General features: G+C 35.7%; 1 protein-coding gene across 1 annotated transcript in view; it reads left to right on the top strand.

Annotated features, from left to right (window-relative positions):
• Positions 1-23,878, top strand: part of HCN1 (hyperpolarization activated cyclic nucleotide gated potassium channel 1) — a 197,192-nt gene that overhangs the window by 85,920 nt on the left and 87,394 nt on the right. Inside the window, exon 3 of the mRNA XM_027880861.1 lies at positions 17,085-17,246. Within this exon, the coding sequence (XP_027736662.1) occupies positions 17,085-17,246 (162 nt within the window). The remainder of the gene's footprint in view (positions 1-17,084; positions 17,247-23,878) is intronic.

The following is a 23,878-nucleotide window of genomic DNA, read 5'->3' on the forward strand; positions in this document are numbered from 1 at the left end:
CAACACTGTACCAGCTACTAAGAAAAAGAATAATTCTACCCCAGATAAAACTAGTACAATAACTCATGGAATAAAACTATTATTGTCTGAGCATTGTGTAGTGTTGTACTAAATTTTTTTTAGGATTTTGTGGAAAATATTTTTCTGTAAAAAGGTATAAACTTCACTCCAATATATTTGTGTTTTTCTTTAGATTTTAGCATGTTTTAATGGTAAAATCCATGCCAACAGGGAGAGAATGGACAAACAGGAATGGACTGGGTCTAAGTGTTTCATAAGAATAAAGACTGTCACAATAAAATTCAGATACAATGAATTGAAAATGTTATAAAGAAATAGTGGTTTTTCTACATCAAGTGACAGCCTCTTGTGTTAAGATACTATGAGTTAACACATGCAGCAGGATTTGAAAACATATAGACTATTGAAAGGTAGGTAAGAAGAATTATATAAGACAAGGCTAGTCCTACCATATTAAAATCAATAGGAAATTGGCAAATCAATAACTGTTAGTCTGGAATAAGTGATCCCATATATATTTTTGTTCCCTTTTTTATTTCTTTGCATCCATGTCTACATCCGTGTTTTAATGGAAACTAGCACATTCTGTGTGGATTAATCCATTCTGGGGACCAGTAAGTGTTTCAGTATGTTAATAATTATGTTCTTCTTTTTAAAATCTATTGACTACTTTTAGTGAGGAGCTGTCCTAAAATACAAAATCTAGCAAGACTGCCCCATGGGTTTATGTGAAGATAGATCACCCATGAGACTATAGCGGCTTTTCATGTGGTGCAAATATGCACTGGGGTGTGACTGCATGAGTAACCAGGCTGGCTCATCAATCTCATCTTCATTGCATAGGGTTTACTTGTCAGAAGAGTCTGTCAAGGGAGCAAAGGAGCTACACATATTATTTCCTACCCTTTCCATCATCAGGAAGAAATGGCCTGGCATGTTGGGGCAGCCCTCTTTCAAACTTCTTGCTATGGGGAACAAAGAACTCTCTGGCCCTTAGGAGTATGTAGAGCAATAGATCCCAGCAGTGCAGTAAAAAAACCTAGAAAATCCTCTGTGAGCATATTTAGGTGCTAAGACTACAATGGGAGTTTTCCCAGGTGCTTTTTAAATTGAGTGGAACTGCCCTTCCAGAGGGCATTTTCTGTCATCTGGGTTTCCTACTCAAGCAACAGTGGATGGTTTTTCCATAGGCAGTACCCAACTGGCTAGTTTATTGAGAAAGGCAGGAGGCTTAGGGGTTGGTCTGTGTATGCAGTATGAGAGGAATCTTCTCTGGTTCTTTCTTTTGGCTTTTTATACAGAAGTATGCTCCATATGAATCATCATTATTGGCGGGCTCCAACTGGTAAATTGTACATACAGGTATAGGTATCTGTATATTTATGGGTAGACTTTTCACTGTGATCACCAATATCAACTGTAATAATAGGCTTCAAAAGGTAAGCATGACAGCTGAGCTGCTGCTAATATCAAAGAGGAATGTCTGATAGAATTTCTTAGCAATCGGTGGTTGTGGTCACATCTGGGCCATTGCTGAAGTAGCACTGGGGATGATGACTTCAGTCCTATTGGCTTGGGGATAATTGTTTCTGTGTAGAAGAGCATCTGGTGTGGAAGAACTAAAGTAACCAAAGCTGGTTACTTGAGATCATAGTATCTCAAGTTGGAAAGAACCTGTAAGGACCACTAAGAACTCTGTGCATTACATGACTCCCTGAAACTAAACCACATGATCAAGAGTGTCTTCTAGATGAGATGATGTCTTCTTGATGTTGTGAGGAGGCTGTTCCAGAGACCAATCATCCTCTCAGTGAAGAATCTTTTGCTAATGCCCAGTCTGAACTTCCCCCTTGTGCAGCTTTATTCCACTTCCTTGTGTCCTGCTGCTGGTCATCAGAGAGAGGTAATCAGCACCTCCCACTCTATGAGGAAGCTCTGAGGTCCCCCCTCAGCCTTCTCAGAGCTGAACAAGCCATGTGACCTCAGGCATTCCTCCCAAGTCATGGCCTCGAGACCTTTCATCATCTTAGTCACTCTCTTCTGAACATACTCTTGTAAACTGATGTCCTTCTTCTGTTGAGGCACCGAAAATTGCAGACAGTACTTGAGATCCACACTAGTGTAGTGCAGAGAGTGACCATGTTCAGAAGTTCAGGGTTTTCATTGTATGCATTAAACTGAATGGTATTTTTAATAAATCCTTACTTAGTGAGGCTTAGGCGATGTTGCTTAGCAGGAGACTTTTTGTACCTTTTTTAAAGATGGTGTAAAATAAGTAATAGTAGAAATTGCAAGGAAATTTTTTAATGGGTTGTGCATGTTTTCTATGTTGGCTTTCCACACTTGGTGACTTGGGCTAGAGTTTATATTTATGCATATAACGTTAACAGAGAGTGTTGTCTCTTGCCTGTCAGTTTCCTGCTAAATAGTACGTAAGTCCATAATACATATGAAGCAGGAGGGGTTAATCGAAACACTTTTACTGTAGCCCCACAGGAGCCCCCCTACCCCCCCTGTACACTTATAGTTGTACCGTAAGCTACATTTCGTCAACTGTAAGCTACATTTTGTACAGGAAGACTCTGTCCTGTGCTGAGGGCATCAGACCTTAAAGGAACCACAACAAACACTGGACAAAGAACCCAACGCCCATAAATCTCATCCAGAGGAGCCAAGGTGACATTTGAATGAGTAGAGTAGGCCTAAAGCCAAGGGTTTCTTTAAGGCTGAGCGATCAGAACACAAGAACAAAAGAAAGTACGAAAGGTCCCCGAGGTGAAGTGAGGATGAGGACTGGAAAAGCAGCCCTCAAGATGAAGGCAAACAGGAACTCCCACTAAAATATTCCTCAAAATAGAGACCACGCCTCAATCTCCGCCCTAACTCCACCTGTTATGAATATTGTAATTAAATGATGCAATAATATGAATATGTAAAAGTTATGTTGTAATCATGATCAAGGCATTGTATAAATTACCTGTTCTTACTGAATCACTTTGGAGTTTTTACCGGGCCTGAACTGGTAAATCTCCCTGGCATCGTCGATAATCAATAAATACCTTGCTGCTTATGGACTTCAAATTCTGTCTCTGAGCAGTTTTATTCACCTGCCCCTTTTTCTGGGCATCGCATATATAAAGCAGTCTCATAGGTCATCAGAGGAAGATACAAGAGTAATAAATGCCTACATGACACTCTGCAGTTAGGTAAGGGCCAGTCTCCGTGAGTCCTATGTAAACTTCAAAGTATGTGAAATCTAAAAATTTGTCTCTAGTTTGCATTTCAGAAAAGAGCATGTTCACCAGCATGGCAAATTTTACTGCTAGAGATGGAAAAAAAATGCAAGAACATTTAGTACAGGCTGGTATAATGTTGCTGTTTCTTGATAACAAAGAGGTGTGCCTATTCTCAGTGCCAGGAGTACAGACATACAAATAAAACTTGAACTTATGTATATTTATTTTGAACATGCATATACATATATAACGAAATGCTAGTGAACCGTTTTACTATTTCAGGCATAAAATCAAAATATGCAACATGTGATAAAATAGGGAGTAATATTTGAAATGAACTAAGAGCCATGTGAACCACAGCTTTTCTCTTTTGGTTATCTTTGCCAAACAGTTTTCTCTCCCTCCTGGATACATGCCTCCCGAAGCCTCTCCTCATATGGCTGGGACATACTAACTGCCATTTAATTTAATTCAACCACAAGAGAACAGGGAAAATCAAGTGAAGTGCTGAATCCACTGAAGACAATACCAAACTCCTACAGACTTGTGAGAATAAAGATTTCCGTAGGATACCTGGAGGTATATATACACCCCCAAAATAACACTGTTAGAGTCTTAAGAAAGGATCTTTTTAAAAGCAAAGAAGAAAAGGGGCGGGAAATTGTGTGTTGAATTTGGCATTGGTTTGTGCTGCATTTACATAGAAATGGTGCATTTGGTAGCGAAACACTGTTGAGGAGTGTGGCTAAGGTAGGTGATATCCTATATATGTTAGTACATTATATCCATCAACAGAAAACAAACTGTACATTCTTTTCCTATTTCAACAGTTGTACTTCAATGAGGAGAAAAGATTTACCAGTAAACTAAAGGAATAACATTCCTCTTGTAGCTGAGGGTAAAATACTGAGAGAGCAGGTAATTGTTTTAGAATTGTGCTCTTTCAGAAGGGAAGAATCAATAATCACTAAAGTGGAAAGGGAAGACCAGTTGAAAGAAAAAATAAAAAGTTTGAAAGGAATATGTTGGAGAGACCTGACTGTTATTTAATAATAACCTCTTCCATGTTTTGTACATAATGATGTACTTCATTAGTTGTTTTGCTTTGACTTTCAGAGATAATATTTACTTTATTGTTACTATGACAGAGTGAACTCCTTTGTTCAAGGGGGGGGAGAAAAAAAGAAGATTGTAATTAATTGTTTAGGCTTTTTTAATTTAAATAGTATTTATCATTGTTTCTCCTCATGTAAAGACACTGACTGCTCCCACTCCATAATCTCAAGGGAGTAAATAGAGTGAGTACTATTTGTTGGAAATTATATGTGATAAATATATGACTTCCTGTGCTGGGTGCACAAGAAAGAATGTAGCAACCCCAGAAGAGTCCTCTGTCTGCTGAGCAGTCACTCTTTGTCCATATGGTCTGTAGAAAGCCAGGGGTGAGCCATGGCATCCATGTCTTCTCATTCTCAACAATGAGCTGTTCTGAAGGTAGTATTGGAAAGAACCACAAGTGAGCAGAATAAGTGCAGGTCTGGCACACAGCACAGTCTGAATGTTTAACATGAGGCATGTTAAAAAAGTAAGACAACCTTTATTTATTTTTAATGTGTTTATTCCAGAAATAGAAGTCAGATGGTAGCCAGTCAAACCACAAAGGATTTCCCGGAAGGATCGTGACTGTGGGTTGGGATTTTTTTATTTATTTTTCTATTTAACACTGAGAATTATGACATTTTAATGTTTAGAAAACATGTGGATGACCCAGGAGTGATTCTCACTTTTTTTTCTGGGCACCAGACAGAGGAAAAAAACCTGTATTTGGCAAGTTGAGTTAAAAAAATGGCAGTTGTTTATTGCTAGTTGTGGGACTGGGAGTACTAGAGCAAGTTCCATGCAGGTAGATTAACCAAATGACAGGGTGATTTGGGCAGGTGATAAATTGTCCAGAGTAATTTCAAAATTGTACTTCAGGGAATACTGGCTGGTAGAGAATTGAGTAAGTGCAACTCCACATTCAGAGGTCTTTCAGAAAACCTCCTGCAGCATGTTTTCATTGCTTATGGAGTGTCTCTACAGGTAAAGAACTGGATGGACAAATAGTTTTTACAGCTCTGTAAAACTATGACTTCTCTATGCTTCTCTCCTGCTCTTTTCACTTCCTTGAGTGATGCTACACATATGTATACAGCACAGGCACATGACAGTTATGCAGCTGGAAAAGTATTTGGAGATAAAACATTATCTGGCTTGTGATATGGGGTTGCTTGGAAACTGCTCATATTTCATTTTCACCACCTCATTTGAAATAAGAGGGGCTGATAAATAAGAGTCTGCCACTATCCCCCCGCAAATGCTTCAAGACACCCTGACTCTCTGCATTAAGAGCTCAGCTTACATGCTTGATCGTGACAAGTGGGCAAACCTAGTCAACTGGAAAAAAAGGACAAAACCCAAATGTCCTCTCTCTATTACAATATAGACAATGTCAGAAGAGGTGAGTGGGATAAAGGCAGCCTGTAGCCCCGATGGTAGCAGGTCAGTGCTCCCCATGGCACTCACCAGCTTTGTGGCTCAGAGACATGCTTCAGTGCTGCTTGTTTTTCCGTCTCTGTCAACCATGTGGGAGGTGCTACTGAAGGAACTACCTGAACTGTCCACAGCCTTAGTGCATTTCCACACATGCTGAGTTGGTTTTTGCATGTATTGGTTACAACTGTTCTTCTCCCTTTTTCCACATCTGTGTTTTGTGTCCTCTTCCAGGGCTATTAGCTCTACCGTGTGCAAACCAAGCCTTTGGAAACATTTGAAGCACCTAGTGCTTAGCTGATGCTGTCAAACACAACGATAAAAATACCTCTTCACCCACTGTCACTTTGCAATTGCGTAATACTGTCCTTGGTACGCAGTCTATGTCACAGGACAGTCAGAGAGATGTAATGTGCAGTGCTGGAAGTACACAGGATAAATGTTTCCAGGATTTAGCCTCCCAAAAAAAAGGATTTCTGTAATTTAGGATTACATTGGTAAAAGTAAGATGACTGAAATATGATTGAAAACTTGCAAACTCTTCAATTTTTATTGTAGGCCTTACAGTAATGCTTTTCTTCCTGTGTTCCAGTTCCTCAAGTTGTGTGATATTGAAAACATCACAAACTTATTACTGGGTTTTGGGTGGGGTTTTTTTTAATAGCTGTTTTTAGCCTTCAGTTTTCTTCCAGGGAAATTTGAGGCATGCAGATATGAACAACGCAAAGCATATTTTTGAATGAATCACAGGTTTTATGGGGTTATTGAAATCACAGTTATAATGGCTTGATGTTGGCAATATTGTTATAATGTTGTAGTTGAAATACTAGCCTTTTTATTGTAGCCATTGGGTACAGTCACTCTATAAAAGGATAGACAGAATTACTTGCTCTAAATTGGAGAACCTTTTCTGGACATTTTTTTTGATGTGATATTAATGTTCTCCATTGGAGTGTATGAAAGAAAACAAAAAAATTAAAAAGGAAGGGGATATGGCACAGGGACAGGGTATAAAAAATGTAGAACATGTGGAATGGATGAACTGAAAATGTACTGCAGGGATGCTCTGGGGAACAAGAGTAAGAAAAAGAACAGAAACCAGGGAAAAATTCTCCTCTACTTACTGAAAGTAAATTCTTTTCCTACAGATGCTTAGTAACAAAAGAGTCTGCCTTTAAAAATACAGAATGAGCCAAAATAGCAATACTAATTTGGAATTGCTTATAATTGAGAAAGAGAAAGGATACTATTTTCTTTAAAATAATAATGTGATACTTCTTTAGCAATCTTTCTTTTCTTTTAAATGTGAGAAATATGTAGAAACCAGAAAAGGAAAAATCAGAAGGTTAGAGCTGTAAAAAATAAGGAATAGACAGAAACAGACTGATGGAGAAAGAAAGCAGTTGATTGAAGCCTGTATTGGAGAGAAATGCACTCAAACAACAACAAGATCTCTTACCAGCAATGTAAAGGGAATGACAAATTAAACAATCAAATATCCCAAAGGAAATGTCCCAAAGTTTTCCTTCTGTTCATGTCTCTTTCAAATTCTTAGCCTCAAGTTTTGCTTCACCACGTGTCCTCTTCATTGGCTGCCAATCTTTTGACTGTCATATATGAGTTATGTTGTTTCTAAATAGCTGGTTTGATTCCAGCTGGACTGCACTGTCAACTTCAGTGTCAGCAAGGAAAGGAGAAACAGGACACTGAATAAAGGCTGCTGGGGGGGAGAGTAGCATACTAAACCCACTCAGTAGCCAACAAGTGAATGCAGTCAGGTCATAAGAAAGTGTGAAATGAGAGATATTTGTGCTGTGCTCAATGTTGCTGTATTGTGGCACAGCATTGAACTTCAGGCTGTAATGTCAAGGAAGAGGTAACACAAGCACCAATCTGCACTGACCACCATGATGTCAGTGAGGGTGCTTTAATTACTGGTATGCTTGTAACAGGTTGGGTCTGTAGATGGGAGTCAGAGTAAAAGCCTGCATGTCAAAATATTATCAATTAGTTAATATTAATTCATTTTCTCAAAAAACAATGGGAAAACAGTCTGGACAAAATGACTGGACATGACTGACAGCATGAAAACATGAAATCTGGGTTGATTTGGTCTTGAATTCTGAAAAGTTTTAGTCATAAGACCCAAGTGCTAATTTAAATATTTTGAAAACAGACCAAAATCAAAGAACCCAAATAGAACCATAAAACAACACATTTCTTCTTACTATAATTCCTCATTTCTGATATTACTTTCTTTTTTTTTTTTTTTTTTGTCTGAGTATCTCACTTTTTCATAAACTCACAGACTATCCTTAGAGATCTGTAAAAACTTCTGAGTATTCAGAACTAGGAGAAATTATATTTGTGTGTATACTAGCATACACTCACTTTTTCTAATAATAATAGCTACATCTTTATCGAATGTTGAACACTCGAAACCAGAATAATTCAGCATTTGAAATTTCTTCTCAAGGTAGTTTCATGTACGAAGCCAAATAAACATAACATTTTTGAAGAGAGGCCATTGTATGCAAATCTCTCAAGTAATTTCTTTTAAACGGTAATATTTTTTTAGACTACATGTTTCTTTTTATCAGGTAACTGAATTCTTCATTTCTACTGGCAATTTTTCAGGCAAATTATTGAGATTATTATTCTATGTACCTGCCCAGGCATCAGCATTAAACTTTTAAAGTCCTAAAAGACATCCTCTATGTGATTTTGACTGGCAGTAAGATTTTATCTGTAGACTTCATTTGCACTTCCCAGGTAAAAGTTTTCTATAATGTCATTCAATTAGCCATACAATTAAAAAAAAAAATTCAATATTGTGATACATTGACTTAGACCTCAAATCATTGATTTATAACTGGAAGAGTAATTTATTAAATTTATATACTTTTAGATGTTATTTTTGTATTTTTATGCGGTTTATGTGTTTTAATGTGTTATTATGAAATATGAGTGACTTAATCATATTTGCTATTACCAAGATTTTTATAGGATTTTATGCATTTTGGACTTTGAGCATTCAGGTGATGAGTAGTTCTGACTTTAACACAGATCAACTCCCTTGGCTTGTACAGATAATGCTTGGGGTTTTTTTAGAAGTATTATATAATTGGCCTATGAACTCTTCAATTAGATTACTATAAAAAGCAAAATTTAGATTCTAATACAGTATACTTTTTTACATATCTTATTCATAGCTTATATTTAATCTTAACAACTCAAATCTACAAACATTAAAATAATTGTGCCTCATAAAGTAGCTTTTTTTTTTTCTTTTTAAATTAAGGTAAGGGATGCTATTAGAAGAAAGTGTTTGGAACCAGTTAAGCATCAGAACTTTTATTCCACAGGAAATTTAAGATAATGACTTTAATTTTCAATTCCTTGCCCATTATTTCCATGTTTGGAAGATCTTGAATAGCTTTAGTATGACACCAACTTAAATTCCCCAGCAGAAATGTTCTTCATTATTTCTGTTGTTTTCAATGAGATCATTACACTGCTGTATTATAATTAGGACAATTGGTTTGAAGCTCAGATATGTGGCAATGTGTCTTTGGGAGTAGGTATCAGTAAAAAGAACTGTGATTTAATGATATTAATGAACCATCCACTTAAATCTCAAACTGATACTTTTGGGGGAGTTAGGATGATGTAAGAGAATAGTTTCTTTTCCTTTTTTTCACACACTTTCATTTGCTTCCCAAACCTGGTCCTGGTTGAGACAAGAGAAGCAACTTGAAATAATTGCAGCTTGTTATGACATACAGATCTAGTCAAAAAATAGTTTTACAGCAATAAGTTTCAGATACAATTTTTGGAAATGTGAAAGCTTTCAAGTTTCTGTGTATATCCAATCTTTAGTACTTCACCTACTATCAGAACGTATCTGATTTCATTTTGTTTTCACAGAGTTGGGAAGTTAAAAAAGATTAGTACCTTAAAAAAATTTTTAAAAAAGACGTTTAGGAAAATACTGAGATTGAAAGAAGTTGGTTACATGTGTCCCGTTTGTACAATGATGATTGTAAATATATGTTGGATATGCTATTACTTTCCATCTATTTGTAAATGCATAAAAATCATCGTAGCTGCTTTGTGTTTATTCAGTTTGATTGAATTACACTGTTTGATCCAGGAGTCTGGGAGGCCGGATCATGTCCCACTCATTTCGATGGCTGATACAGTCAGAGCAATGCCTTGTTCCTCTCTTTAAATACCTGTCTCTGAGGAAAAGACCTAATGTGATGAGGGTAAAGTGTGATCATCTCCAAAGTCATGCTTTAAAAAGGGAAAAAAATTGGTTCAGAGTTTGAAAAACTTGAATGATCAAAAGTGGGCTAGAATAATTTTATCAGACATGCACTCTTTATGACTTTGGTACTTTCTAAGGTTCTCCCTGCATTGTCACAGCATTTTTGACACATTTTGTGGTACATTTCTTTATAAGTGTATGTCTGGCAATTATTGTTTATTTCAAATTCATTAAGGATGAAAACTGCTTGTGTAGGTGTGTTACAACTGGGAAACGCAGGCTTCAGAATCTGGTATTAATTTCTAAAAATGCAGTCAGGTCCTTGACTTTATGCCATTATGTTTGAAAAGTTATAGGCACTGATATTTTTAGTTAGGACTCATATTGCATCTGCAACTGTCCTTTTCAGCATTGTGGGAATCCCTGCCTTGGCCTTTCTGTCAGGAGATGAATTTCTGATGAATATCAAATGAATGTTGGTGAATTTCTCTTCTCTTGTTTCTGCCAGAGATTGTTCACGCGTTAATGTGAGAGACAGTTGCTCTCGCTCAGCTAGTAAGAAAAATCATAAATAATATTTTGGGCCATTTAGAGACTCTCTGTATCTTCAATCTGCCTTCTTTTTAAGATATAAATAATTATAAAAGATAATAATGTCCCTTCTAGCTCCGCACTGCACTCAGAGGTCTCCAGCTTGAGTCCAGTGATGCTATCACTGGAGATACTCGGCCCATCAAGAAGCTTGAGCTGAAGTTCAGGTGATGCTGATGCTCAAAATAATGCGGAAATGGGAATGGACCTATACTTCAAGCTGAGAAAGCTATCAGTCTCTGTGTTCATGTACAGTTTCAGTATTTTTTGCCATATGGTCATTCTCAGTTTGCTACTATAACTTCAGGAGAAGAGTTTCAGCTAAATTCTGTCGTGGAGGCAGGCTGTTAGTATTGCATGTTTTTGTCTTTCTGACAGCTGTGAACTCTTTTTTGTTTGTTTTTACTTTGTTTCAGTTAAGATAAAAGCTTAGTCTAATAAGGTACTTTCTGTCATCAATGTAAGTGACGAATGAGACCTCCACCTCTGTAAAAACAGTGAATATTAGCACTGTATAATTTGTTTCAGGATCCTGAGGTTTATCATTCTTTGCTTGCTTTTTTCATCATATAAGTAAAGTGAATGCTCCTCTCTATTAAGATGTCGAGACAGGTTACACACATTTATCACAACAGGATAACGAAATCACACATTTTGACAGTGAAGTCATGCCCTCTGTGTGAGGTAGTATTTAGTATGGCACTGGCTAGTTTAGAAAATAATTATCACTGAATTGATGTATAGTAAGTAAATTTTGTTTCCTGGTTATATGTGACCTTTTCAAGTCTTGCCCAAGTCTTTCTTCAGCAAAGTAGTTTTATTAATGCTTTCAGGTTTGACCTGTCACATTTGTATTTTGTTTGTACTGTTCTTTTTGTTATGTAGAAGCTATTTTCTATTTGTACCAGCCTTGAATTGGAATAAATGGGAACTCTATCATGAAATCTGATGTTGGATTGACTCCACCTAGAAAGTAACAAATTTTAAAGGTCGCATAAAATAGGCCATTCTCAGCTCTCTTTTCTAAATATGTTTCGTTAAAAATAGTTTGCTCTGTTTATTAAATCACTGGTGTTTTCCCTTCAGGGCCAACCAAATCAGAAGCAGATCTTTGCATTTGTCATGAGCTTAAGGTCACAAATACAATTGGATTAGATAATACTATATACCTTTCCCCTCTACTGAATTATCAATGATGAAGTACTTATAATAAAATTAAGCACACATATCAGAAGTCAGTTGAGTGTAAAATGTTACCCTGAGGGCATAACTAGGCATTTCAATCAATGTGTGTTTGTTTACATCTCCTTGTGCCAGATGTATTTCCAGTGTAGAGTGTAATAATCTGCAACTCTCAAAGAAATAGGCTTTGGTAGGAGTTGAATCAGACCTATGGTATCTGAAGTGATATTTAGGAAAATATTTTTGAAGTCTATTAGTTGAATATGAAATGAATGAAAAAAAGAGCCATGATTGCCTTTCATTGTTTAAAGAAGATTGAGAGACGGATGCTCAAAAAGAGGCATTGTGCTCTCCCTTTTATATTATTTTATTTCCCGATGAGCTTTGTTACAACCACTATGTTCAAAGTAAACATTCAGCTCCCACAGGAAAATTCAGATCCTATGGTTTATAATCTCTGTTTAGTGGGTGCTGTAAGGGATAAACCTAATAATTTTGGTCTGACCCAGACACTGAACCAAAAAACCCTTGTCATTTATATATTATTTTATAACTGGGGTTTTTTTATAACTGGTTATTTTATATAACTGTTATTCTGCCCTGCTGTCTAGTTTGAAGTTCCAGTGCTGCTCTAGGTACAGCTTTCAGCATGCTTTCCACAGCTGCAGATGTGCAGCTCTTCCTGTCTCCCCACTGTGGCTATTTAATATTCCAGACTCCACACATAGCTCACTTAGTATCAATGCCATTTCATATTGCCCAAGGCATGATGTAAATCTTAATCTGAAGAGTAAACCCAGGATAGCTTTTTGTGATACTGAGCACCTTTAGTACTTCTGAGGGTGAAAGAGGTGCCTGCATGAACTCAGTGATGTGAGAGTTGAATGAATTTTTCCAAGAAGTCCGAAGTAAGTTTTTTTTTATTTTATTAGAAATAAAGTCTAACAATTTTTATAAATCAATTTTTATATAAACTGAATGTAATAATCAAAGACAGTGGAATCACCATCCCTGAAGGTGTTCAAGAAATGACTAGATGTGGCACTTTTAGTGCCATAGTCTAGTTGACAAGGTGGTGTTTGGTCAAAGGTTGGACTTGAAAACCTTAATAGTTGTATGACTGTGTGATTAAAAACAGAATTAAAAATCACAACTAAACAAATATTATGTGCCACTTATCAGAAGGCAGAAGAGGTAACCTATGCATTCCACAACAGGAGTTCAACAGATCCTGTGTTCATTTAGTTAAATGATACGAGCACCGTTGATTTAATATGACAGCCTCCAAATACTTTCAGCAAATGGGCTGGTAAGACTGGAATAGTTTTACTGTCTCAGGCTCAGAAGTCATCTAGCAGGGCTGATTTGAGGCATACGATCCATTATAAATGTGAGGAAGGAATAGTCTGCTTTTTGCTTCTCACATGGGAATGAAAGGAGTCATTAATATAAGTGTGAGTGAAAGCTGAAATAAAACATGTGAACTCTGACTTTTTCAGCTGTTTCTTATACTCTTTGAGTAACACTTTGCCAGAATATCAGAAACTAAATCTGTGGTTTCATTTCAGCCATTATTAGAAGCATTATCAGTTCTTCAGAAAAAAATTTAAAGTTTCCAGGCTATTGAGAGAAGGTTGGAAAATTAATACAGGAAGAAACTATAAGTTCATGGTTTTAAAATACATGGAAACTATGAAATATTACATTACTATAGCCAAACCTCCCAAAATAAATATGATAATAACAAAAAGTGTCACGTGTAATTAAAAGGAAGCTGAGTAGTAACAAAAAAGGAGAAATATCTTGAATTCTGTCCTATTATGTGAAAATAAAGTAGGGGAGGAGTTAGTTCTCAAAAGAATTTTATTTTTTTCTTAGCTGCAGTAATCTCATCTCACTTCAGTAATTTTTTGGAAATGTGTTGTCTAAAATTTATAACTCTTTCTGCTTAAGCTGAATATTTAGGTATGAAACTAGGAATCTAAATAAAATGGCCAAATATTCAAATGTGTTTACAACTGTAATTCCTGATTATTTGCATAGCATTTTTTGGATGGTAATTGTTTAATGATGGCCAGGCACTTACATTTAACTACATAAGTAAAGGGGTTAGGGGCCTAGCTTGAGTTACGTGCAAGTGTTTGAGTTATTTCTGTTATGAATAGTATCTTATTAAGAATTCTGTTGAAACAGAGATATTTTACCACATCTGTACTACAAAATCAGGTTAAGCTGATTTGTGGTCTTATATTTCTTCCTGTCCCACTGGAGAAGCAGCTGATGGGTAAGCCACCGTTTGCTCAAACAAATAACATTGGCTTCCTGTCCTCCAGTTTCTCTCCTAGCAAACTGCACTTCACACATCTCCTAGGAGTTTTAATGAGTTTTAATATGAGGCTTAGCTCATTAATACGGGAATTGTAATTTGTGATTACAAAAAAAATACTATAAAAAGATGATTTCTCTTACTATTCTTGTTTTGATGTATCACAATCAATTCCTGAATGGGAGAACTTTAAACATGCAGTATATGACTTCAATCCACAGAGCATTTTGGCTATTAATATTAAAAAAAAAAAAAACACAACAAAACACTCCTCCCAGGCCCAAATGTAAACACTCCTCCCCCCCAAATGTAAATATGTCAATGAAATACTATGAACAAATATTACTCTTTACATTGTACAAAGTATTCTTGGGGGATTTTTCTTTAAATTTTTTTTCAAACCAAACACATATTGCCATAAGAAGTTCCTTTCATGACAAAAAAAACAACTATTATTTACTGGTGGGAGAACAGGCAGAGATTTTTAAAAGGTTTTTCAACGTTTGCCTAAGATTTTTCTTTTGAAGTTATTTTCTTTAATACAGAGTTATCACAGGTATCAGGATAGAGTACATAAATATTAAACTATATAAGCAAAAGAGTAGTGATAAAAGTATAGTATGTTTGAAAAGCTGATAAAACATCACTATGTTATGCAATCTAGATAATATCCCAGATATTTTCATGCATTTTTAACACTGCACACTAAGCTCCACATGAACTATTTCTGGAGCCAGCAGTTTCAGAAATGATGGAAGGTTACTGTGTTATACACAGACTGTTGCAGTCATTTCCTTTGATGGATTTGATTTCACATAAAATTTTCAACATTCTTGCATTGTGTGACCATTTCTGCGGAACCATAATACTACTGAAAAAGCTTTGAAGAAAACATTGACATGATAGAATAGTCCTTGCAGAGCCCAAACCCAACAGCATAGTGCCTAAGTCCATAGTTGCAGAGGCAGGATAAGGATTAAGGAGCCCTGGGTATATGTGAGTGCTGGCTTTTGGTTTCCAAAGAGTTCTGAAAACCTGGTCTTCCCCTGGGTCTCTTACAGTAAAACCTAATGGGAAGCTTGAGGGAAAACTTCTGAAAATTTTCATGTGATCAGGAATTATCTGCACTTTGCACTTGTAGTATGGTAAGCATATAGAAAAAGTACAACTTGAATGAGTGCTGGTGTTCCAAAGCAGTAGTAATCCTTGGCATTTTTTCCAGCTCTTTAAAATAAAATAAATTCAGTGCACACAACCACTATTTTGGTTCATATCAGCTACTGAAACTGAAACTATTGAAATAACTGTAAGAAAAATACATTTCACAATAAGAAAAATGTATAATGGTGACAGTTTCTGTTTCTTTCCTTTTACAGTATCTCCTAAATATCAGTGTCATCTGCTCAACTTTGACAGCAGTTAGATGATATTTGGACAGGGCTTATGTTACAAGCATCTATTTCCAATGATTGTCAAACTGGAATTTGGAATATATTCTCCTAAAGTCCCCTAGACTGAAAAAAGGTTTTGTCCATAGGGTTAGTGTCTGAGGTATATTTCTAATATACAAGTTTTGCATTTTGGGACTCAAAACATGCACTGTCATTTTCAAACAAGGACCAAATCCCACTAACAGAAAATTAAAGACACCACAATGTGCTCTTGCTCTCTGTATTTGTACTTGCACTCATTTACAATGTGGTTACTTAATCTCAGCTTTTAGCTTAGGTATGTAAAAGTTAGGACACAAACATTCTCTCTTTCATGTGTGAATTCTTTTATTTACAAATACAAAATGACAAATGCCAGTATGCCTGTATACCTCTTGCAAAAAGTCCTAAAGCCTCTGATTTCTATGTCTATTCATACAATTAAATAGTATTTTCAACTTAAAATTCCATGAAATACCAACTGGACATTCTTCATCTTCTAAATGTAACACCTATATAGTGATAATTATGCATATAAAAATATTGTATATTTATTCTGAGTAATCTGAATTGTGTGATAAGTAAAGAATATGTCTGTGTTTACAGTTTGGAACTACATTGAAACCAATGTAGCAGAAAAGTGCTAAATGTATTTTTTCATACTACTTAGCAGCTGACTGCTGCTGTTCATGCAAATTCTGGCCAACAAACTTGCCCATGACAAAATTGAAAATGTCTGTGTTGTTTTTGAGAATTATGTGTGTGATTTGCTGTAAGGCATTTTTCACATGGAAATATTTTTTGTCATAAGAACGGAGGAATATATTGAAATCTAAATTACTGTATTAGTTCAATATAAACTTAGCTACTACATATGTAGTAGCCATAAAATTATCTTAGGAAAATAGCTAATGATTAGGAGCAATTAACTATGTTTTTGTGATTCTTGCTTGGTGAACTGGTATGTGCAAATTGGATTAATAGTATAGAAATGGAAGTCCAAAAATGTAACGCTACTCATATTGTTTCTTCACTCAGATTTTTTTGCTTCTAAGAAGGTAATAAATGTAAAAGTGAATCTTCTGAAGGGGTCATTGAATGTCCCACAACTTTGTGAATATTTAAATGCCAAGTTCATAGACAAGTTCATGGCTTCACTAGCTTTACCAAGCTTTTTTGATTTGTGAGTTGAGTCTTGCTTCAATTGAAAGGAACTGTAGGCTTTAAGAAAACACTTTACCAGATGACTTCTGTCCAAGTCATCTTCTACCTTTTTCAGCAGCTTACATAATGCTGGCTTGCAGCCAAGAGTCAGGTGTGTCAGCATAGTTCTCTGCTGAAATTACCATGCTCAAATTAATGGTCCTTGCTGAGAAACCTCAGTTTTTTTAGAAGTTCATAATGATACTTCTTTTCCTTTAACCTGCCTGATAAGAATAAAGTTATTTTCATTTCTGATTTGCAACATGTACATCACCTGCATTTTTTGTCTGCAGATTTTCCACATGACATATGATCTGGCCAGTGCAGTGGTGAGAATCTTTAATCTCATTGGAATGATGCTCCTGCTGTGCCACTGGGATGGTTGTCTACAGTTTTTAGTACCATTACTTCAGGATTTCCCACCAGATTGCTGGGTGTCCCTAAACGGTATGGTTGTAAGTATTGTTCATTTTTCATTGTGCTTTCTAAACATTACTATTCTAAACAGTTAGCTTCACAGTTTAGTGTAAAAATACATGCTTAGTAATGTGCTGTCCTGCAATTTATTCAAGGTTACTTTCATATTTTTTTTGCTCGCTTGCTAATGAACTAAAATTTGGTTTGCAGTCTATATCATCAATACAATGATATTGACTCACTGTCAGTAAATGAGCCAGAAAATACTTTCAGTTTTAAGGTCATTTTAATTTGTTAACCCTCATTCCCTAAAAAAAAACACAACAAAAGAAATATTCAACTTAGTCTGTAGTTTCAGAATCCTCCTGAAAGTATATTATTTATCTTTGCTTTATCTAATGTCATCCTCAGTTTGTTTTGTAAATAATGTCTGGGTCATCTCATGATCCGTTGTTTCCAACTTAAAGGTCAACACGAAATATTTTTAAGTAAAGTAAGATAAATAGATTTAGTTGCATGATACTGTTCTGTGTGGGAACAGAATGTTCAAGGACAGAATGTAACTGTGTGTTATTTATAAGAAAAAGTAATGATGTTATGCTTAAAGGACAATAGTTGTGAAAAATATGGGTTTTTATCAAGTCAGATAACACAGCAATATAGAGAACATTTTTATAGGTACTACACTGAAAAAGTTGTTAAAATGAGCTTATAGTAAAAGGATGCAGCCAAAGCAACTCTCTCACTGGACATCTGAAAACATGGGTCTCTCCAGTTTTTACAATCTTAGAATCCATAGACCAGCACTTTTTACTTGTTTAGTGTAGATAGGCATCTTGCTCAATCCAACGTATTTCTATTGTAGAACCATAACAGTATTTGTTCCTTTAGGAATGTGATGCTGCACATTAATGTGGGAGCTCCTTGACTAAGATTGTCAGTCATACAGACAAGTATTTGCAGTCATAAAGCAACATCTTTTAATAAGCAGCATTTTTGGTGACACCTCATTGTGCCACTTTTCTAAAAAAAAAAATAAAATTCTAACATATCTTCAGAAATGAGATTGCTGCAATAAAAGTATGTCAGCATGATGCTGACTGGCACATCTTTCCATTCTGCTGTATTCTGGGTTCTGCTTTCTAACGTCTTCCATTCACATTTGCAAAGAGAAGATATTCTACCAGCTCTTTAAAGATCTGGATGAAAATCATGCTAGCAAGTGAAAGGAAGGCTTGGATTACACTGAATTGAAGTATTTAACTTTTAGAGAACACTGAACTATTATATTCTCTTTGCTCCTTAAGAGCTACATTCATTTAAAAGAGCTGTAAACTCTGTGTATGTGCTCAGACCTTTCTTTCACCCTACCCACATTAGGTTTTTTTTATGGAAACAATACTCTTTCCTTACAGGCTACATACTCTTGGAAAGATCCTTTCGGAAAGTTGCACTTTTAAAAATTGAATTTTTTCTGTTGAATGAACATAGGGGAGAGATCTGGATGTAATGTTTACAGCATAGGCAGTCTTTTAGGCCACTGGCAAGAAAAAGAGTTGTGGACTGCCAGTCTGGAATCAAGAGCATATTTAAGACGACTCTTGAGGAAAACATCTAGATGCTTCCTCTGACCATGTCATGAGGTTATGAAACATTTCATGGTTGCTTTCTGAACAGTAGTTCTGAAAAATTATTTTTCTCTGAAGAATAATTCTTTAGCACTGAAAACAGATGGAGAAGCAGTCATGGTATCTCAGCCCTCTAAAATGATAGAGGAAATAGAACTATGATAACGATGATGATAATGCTTATCTGCTTTTCTAGTGTATTCCGAGTCTAACTGACTGCTAACTTTAGAGTTTGGAAGGTCTTCATGTTCCTGGTACTGCTAGAGCTCAGGCAAGAGGAGTACCTTATTGCCCTCATATACTTTAACATGTAACAACCTCATCTAGTCTGAATTTTAAAACTTTTATTAATGAAGTGACTGAACCTGATACTGGGGTTTGGACTCAAAGCAAAATTTTAAACTTATTCACTGTGATTGCTGGCTTGAAGACTTATTCAAGCCAATGTGTGCTCAGCCAAAAGAAGTTAGTTTTTCTAAAATATAAGCCAGCTGTGAACCAGAGCATTTGCAGATAATGTGATGATAAAGGAAATGAGGATGCCATGAGGATGCCATGCTGTTTCCTCAATTGAGATAGCCTAGCCTGCTCTTCCAGTCCGTAGTTCCCTTCTGTCTTGCACATTAATTGCTTCAGGCTGCAGAGTGCAAGAAATTCTAAAAGCCTTGTCCTGAAGCTGTTTCTTCTGTTTGAACTGATACATGAAAGTATTCAAATTCTACAGGTATGTTCGTGGATTTACTTTATAAATACTTGTAAAAAAAATAACAAAAATTAAATTTAACGTCATGAAGGTGTAGGAAAATGAACTGAAGCTGCAGTTTGCTTACTTCCTCTCTGAACAATGCCACTGAATGCAATTTAAGTGAAACAAATTTATTGGCTTTTTATCTTTGAAAGGATAATAGGAATGTCACAGTGCAACATGAAAGAGACTATAAAATGGAAAGCTCTGTCTGTAAAAGGAAATAGGATCACCACTGGTTAATACTGTACCAACTTACAGCCTAAGCAGTTCAACAAAAAATGTTCAGATCCCATTGGTATACTCTATTCAGTAATAATAATTATTAGCCCATATTGTATCTGTACTCTCAGCTTAACCTTCTTGGACAGTTCCTAGCATTGGCCTTCCTGTTGCTGTGAAATGACTGCCAGAGCTGATATCTTTCTTTAACTGATGTGATCCCACTTGCTCACTTTTGTATCTTTACTGCCATTTGATTGCACTGATTTTATTAGTGCTCAGTACTGCGGACAGGCAGGATCTTGTACTCTTTCAGAATATCAATGCACTTGTCTTCAAAAATAGGAACACTTGTAAAAATAATGTAAAAGTAAGTAGCAGCTGTTTTTGCACTTCACTTTAAGCCATGTTTGAGCCAATCCACTACAGACAAAATAACAGTTAATTACTTCTATGGGGGAATATGGCTCTTTGATGCCACTCCTACTTTTTTAACACTAGGATTTTGTTCCAAAGAAGGTCTTTTCTGAAGAAGTTTCACAGAGTCTCCTAATGATGCTCCCTAGTTTTTCCTTGGCTCAGAAAGACTATTATCTGCTGCTCCTTTTGTGATTTATCGTCAGCTTTCTGATCTGCATTGCTTTAGACTAGTGTACTTCCATAATGACTCATAGACCAAACATCTTTATCATGCCTCAGAGTTTTAGCCAGTAGTTCCTTAGAAAATTAGGAGTAGAACTTGCTGTTGAAACCATGGAGGCACAAAATCAGAAAAGCAAAACAGTGATCCTCTCCTATAATCAGTCTGTGCAAACCAAGATTCGGCATTTTGCAATCACTTTCAGCTGCAGTAATTGAAAGAAAAGTGCATGAGTCCCACCTGATGAATTGTTAAAGTCATGTCTCATGTGGGACAGGGATTCTAGGCAAGTAGAAATGAGAGATGACATTTTTGCCATTGATGCCATCTGGCCATCTAAGCATGACAGCCTGCAACAAAGCATCCCTTGCAGTACATCATTAGTAACAGTATCTGAAGATTCTCAACCTGTATTTTCCTGTCTATATTTTCAATAATTGGTTGTATGGTTAGGAAAACGTATAGTCCTTTAAGTCAGATATTTTCGTGGCCTTTACAGATTTTTAATTTATAATGCTCCCTTTATAAGATACAAATCTAGCAAAGACGTATAGAATTTAACTTGAATGCTGACTTTTTTAAAGCCAAAAGGGATTTTAAAGCTTTTGGAAAGGCTTTGTTTTGGTGGCATTTCTCCTGGCAGTCAGACAGTGTTTGCTCAGCAAGAACACTTCAGGTACTCTGGTTTTTTTGTTTTGTCTTTCCCTTTCTGTCCTTGCAGTTGGACTGTTTGCACCTCTCAGGGTGTTTTAGGTTTGGATTTGGTGAAGTGGGATTTTGCATTGTATTAACTCCCATTTGTGTCACATAATTTCCTCAGGGGCAAAGGAAATCAAATGTTAGAGTTCAGATCTTCATCTCTGATGGTATCAGCATTGCTAGAAAAAGAATTTGGAAATTTTTGCTGTAGGATCTGAAAGTCTCTCTATTATAAAATTAATTACTTAAATGAATATTTGATAGGAAAACTCAGAAATGCAGGAGATGGTGAGGATTTATAATGCTCTAAGACCTGTGCTAATATATATGTAATATGCAAAAAAAAGATATTTAGTAAAAACACCCAAAACTTGAATTTTAATTTGCAACATTTCTTACTAATGGACACCATTTTCAATTACACAAGCACTTTTTTTTTTCCAGTAAAATCTCCACTTAATGGAGTGCAAGGAATGCATTGTAGTCATTTGATGTGTTATTCTGCATTGGGTTTTCTCCTTTTTGATAATGTACTGGTGTAGCACATTCTTCCCTATAGCTGGCCATCAGGGCAGCTAATTTTCTCATGAGATTTTTCCTCCTTTGATCATTATGGGATAGTCATCATTTGGAGCTTCCAAAAGTACCTTTTTATTATATGGCAAAATATTGTAGATCCCCATTGAAAGCATTAGATTCTTCTGATTTCTTTTGCAATGCTGAGCAATAAACACTTACGTAAATCAAATCAAGAATCTTAAATTGGTTGCTTAAAAAGTGTGGAACATATGGAAATCATCTGATTACTAGAGGCACTAAGGATCTTGTAAGGTATACTACTACTCTGATATATTTTATAGTCATATATTTGTATTTATGAATGCATATTCAGTCAGAGCAATGCTTCTTGGTACAGATGAAAGAGTGAAATTACCAATCTGAGATGGACTGTGATCAAATTAGCGGAATTGCCCAAGTCAGATGCTTTATTTACAACACAATTTGGAAATATTGCAATACCAATAACAACAACATGTAAAATTCTTAGGACTTAAATACTCTTATTTTTGAAATCTATAGTAAACAATTATATCCATTCTAGTACATGGAGAATTCAGAATTCAGTTACTGCTCTCCCTCTTCCACACAGCCCTGACCTAGTCACTGAAGTCAGTCTGTTTCCTCCTGCATCAAGATGTTGAAGTGATGACCTATTTAACTGGTTTGCCATGAAGTGATAGGCCTAGCACTGTATTAGATCAGGAAAATTTATTAGTTTGTGCGATTTGACAGTATAAGAAACTGCAGAGGAAAATTTTGTAGATGTGCAAAGCTAAATGACAAGGTATGTTTAATGCAGACTGAGGACATGTGTTAACTGCAGTACCAAAAGTTTATGCCAAGCTAGCAAGGACTAGAGAAATAGGGTATCTGAGGACACTGTTGATTTAATTCAGTGTGTCACGATCAATGAAGAGGAAAACAAATCAAGTTCTCATTTTTACAACAATTGCTGAGGCGTTAGAAAGCCCACATAGATTTTGGCTTGTGTTTTTTTTTCTGTTCTCTGACAGGTTAGCAGGTCATCTGCTTTTGCAAGCCTAGAATAGCAAATAATAATAACTTTTCCTTCCAACATCCTTGTTTTTGGTGTAATGTTCTTTATATGTTTTGATGTCTAATGTACTTTGTGTACTTTTGACAGTAGATTTCTGATGTGCTTAGATAAAATCAGTTATTAGATTTCTTGTGTCTCATAGTTTTTGAAAAGATTTCAATTTTTTCTGTGTATTTATTTCTGCTACTGATGTCTGCTTTTAGTTTATTGTATTATTACCATGAGCTAATTGAGACGTGGAACCTTGAAAAGTGAAAAAGTGAAAAATAAAGGTGGAAAATCAATTTTAGGGAGGTTTAAAAGTTCCTAAAAGTGTAACATTAGAGAAGGTATTCATGTTACACATGAATGTTTGGATTACAATGGAGTCAAAAGGGAAAATAGTGTTTCAAAGAAAGTATCCCAAGTTGTAATCACACAAGTCCACCACCTTTGAAAACTGTTTGGCATTGTGAATTTAACCATAGTCATAAGCCCTGCTACCTTAGTTTATTCTTACCAAAATACTTAAATCTTAATGTTATAGTATTGATATAATTATTCAATGCTGATGGTGGTAGAAGGTAATAGATAATTCAGTAGGTATTGGTGCTCAATGCTACAGAGGAAGGATCTAAATTAGGACATGTTTGTAAGTATTAATCGTAGCACTGTGTTACTGATGTGATAATAGGTGCTAAAGAGGATGACTTCTGTAATGAATTAGTCGACTGCCTTGCATGCTTCTGTTTCTTTCAGATAGAAAGGAGGTCTTCCTTAAATGGGATGAGAATAATGAAACAATTATTTAGAGGAAGCAAATTAATGCACTTAATAGATACTAATTTATTTCCATATTTTTAATTTGCTATTGGAAGAGCTAGGAATTTTTTAGAAGAGCTAGGAATATTCTCCTCTAGGAATACATCAAGGAGCAGATGCTAGGAACAACTTGCTTTTTTTTCATCAGAATTTAGTTTCATATTTGTTCTTCAAGAATCAACACAACTTATAAATGCTTATGCTGCAGTATATTCTGAAAGGATTTCTGGTAACTGTAAATTGCAAAATATTTTATGTGAGATTTACACTTGAAAGAATAGAAGAAATTTCACATTGTGTGGTAAAGTGTAATGCTA

The sequence above is a fragment of the Empidonax traillii genome, unplaced genomic scaffold (assembly GCF_003031625.1).
Source record: "Empidonax traillii isolate 1590-97213 ecotype Southwest subspecies unplaced genomic scaffold, ASM303162v1 scaffold77:size1270838, whole genome shotgun sequence".
Taxonomy (NCBI): Eukaryota; Metazoa; Chordata; class Aves; order Passeriformes; family Tyrannidae; genus Empidonax; species Empidonax traillii.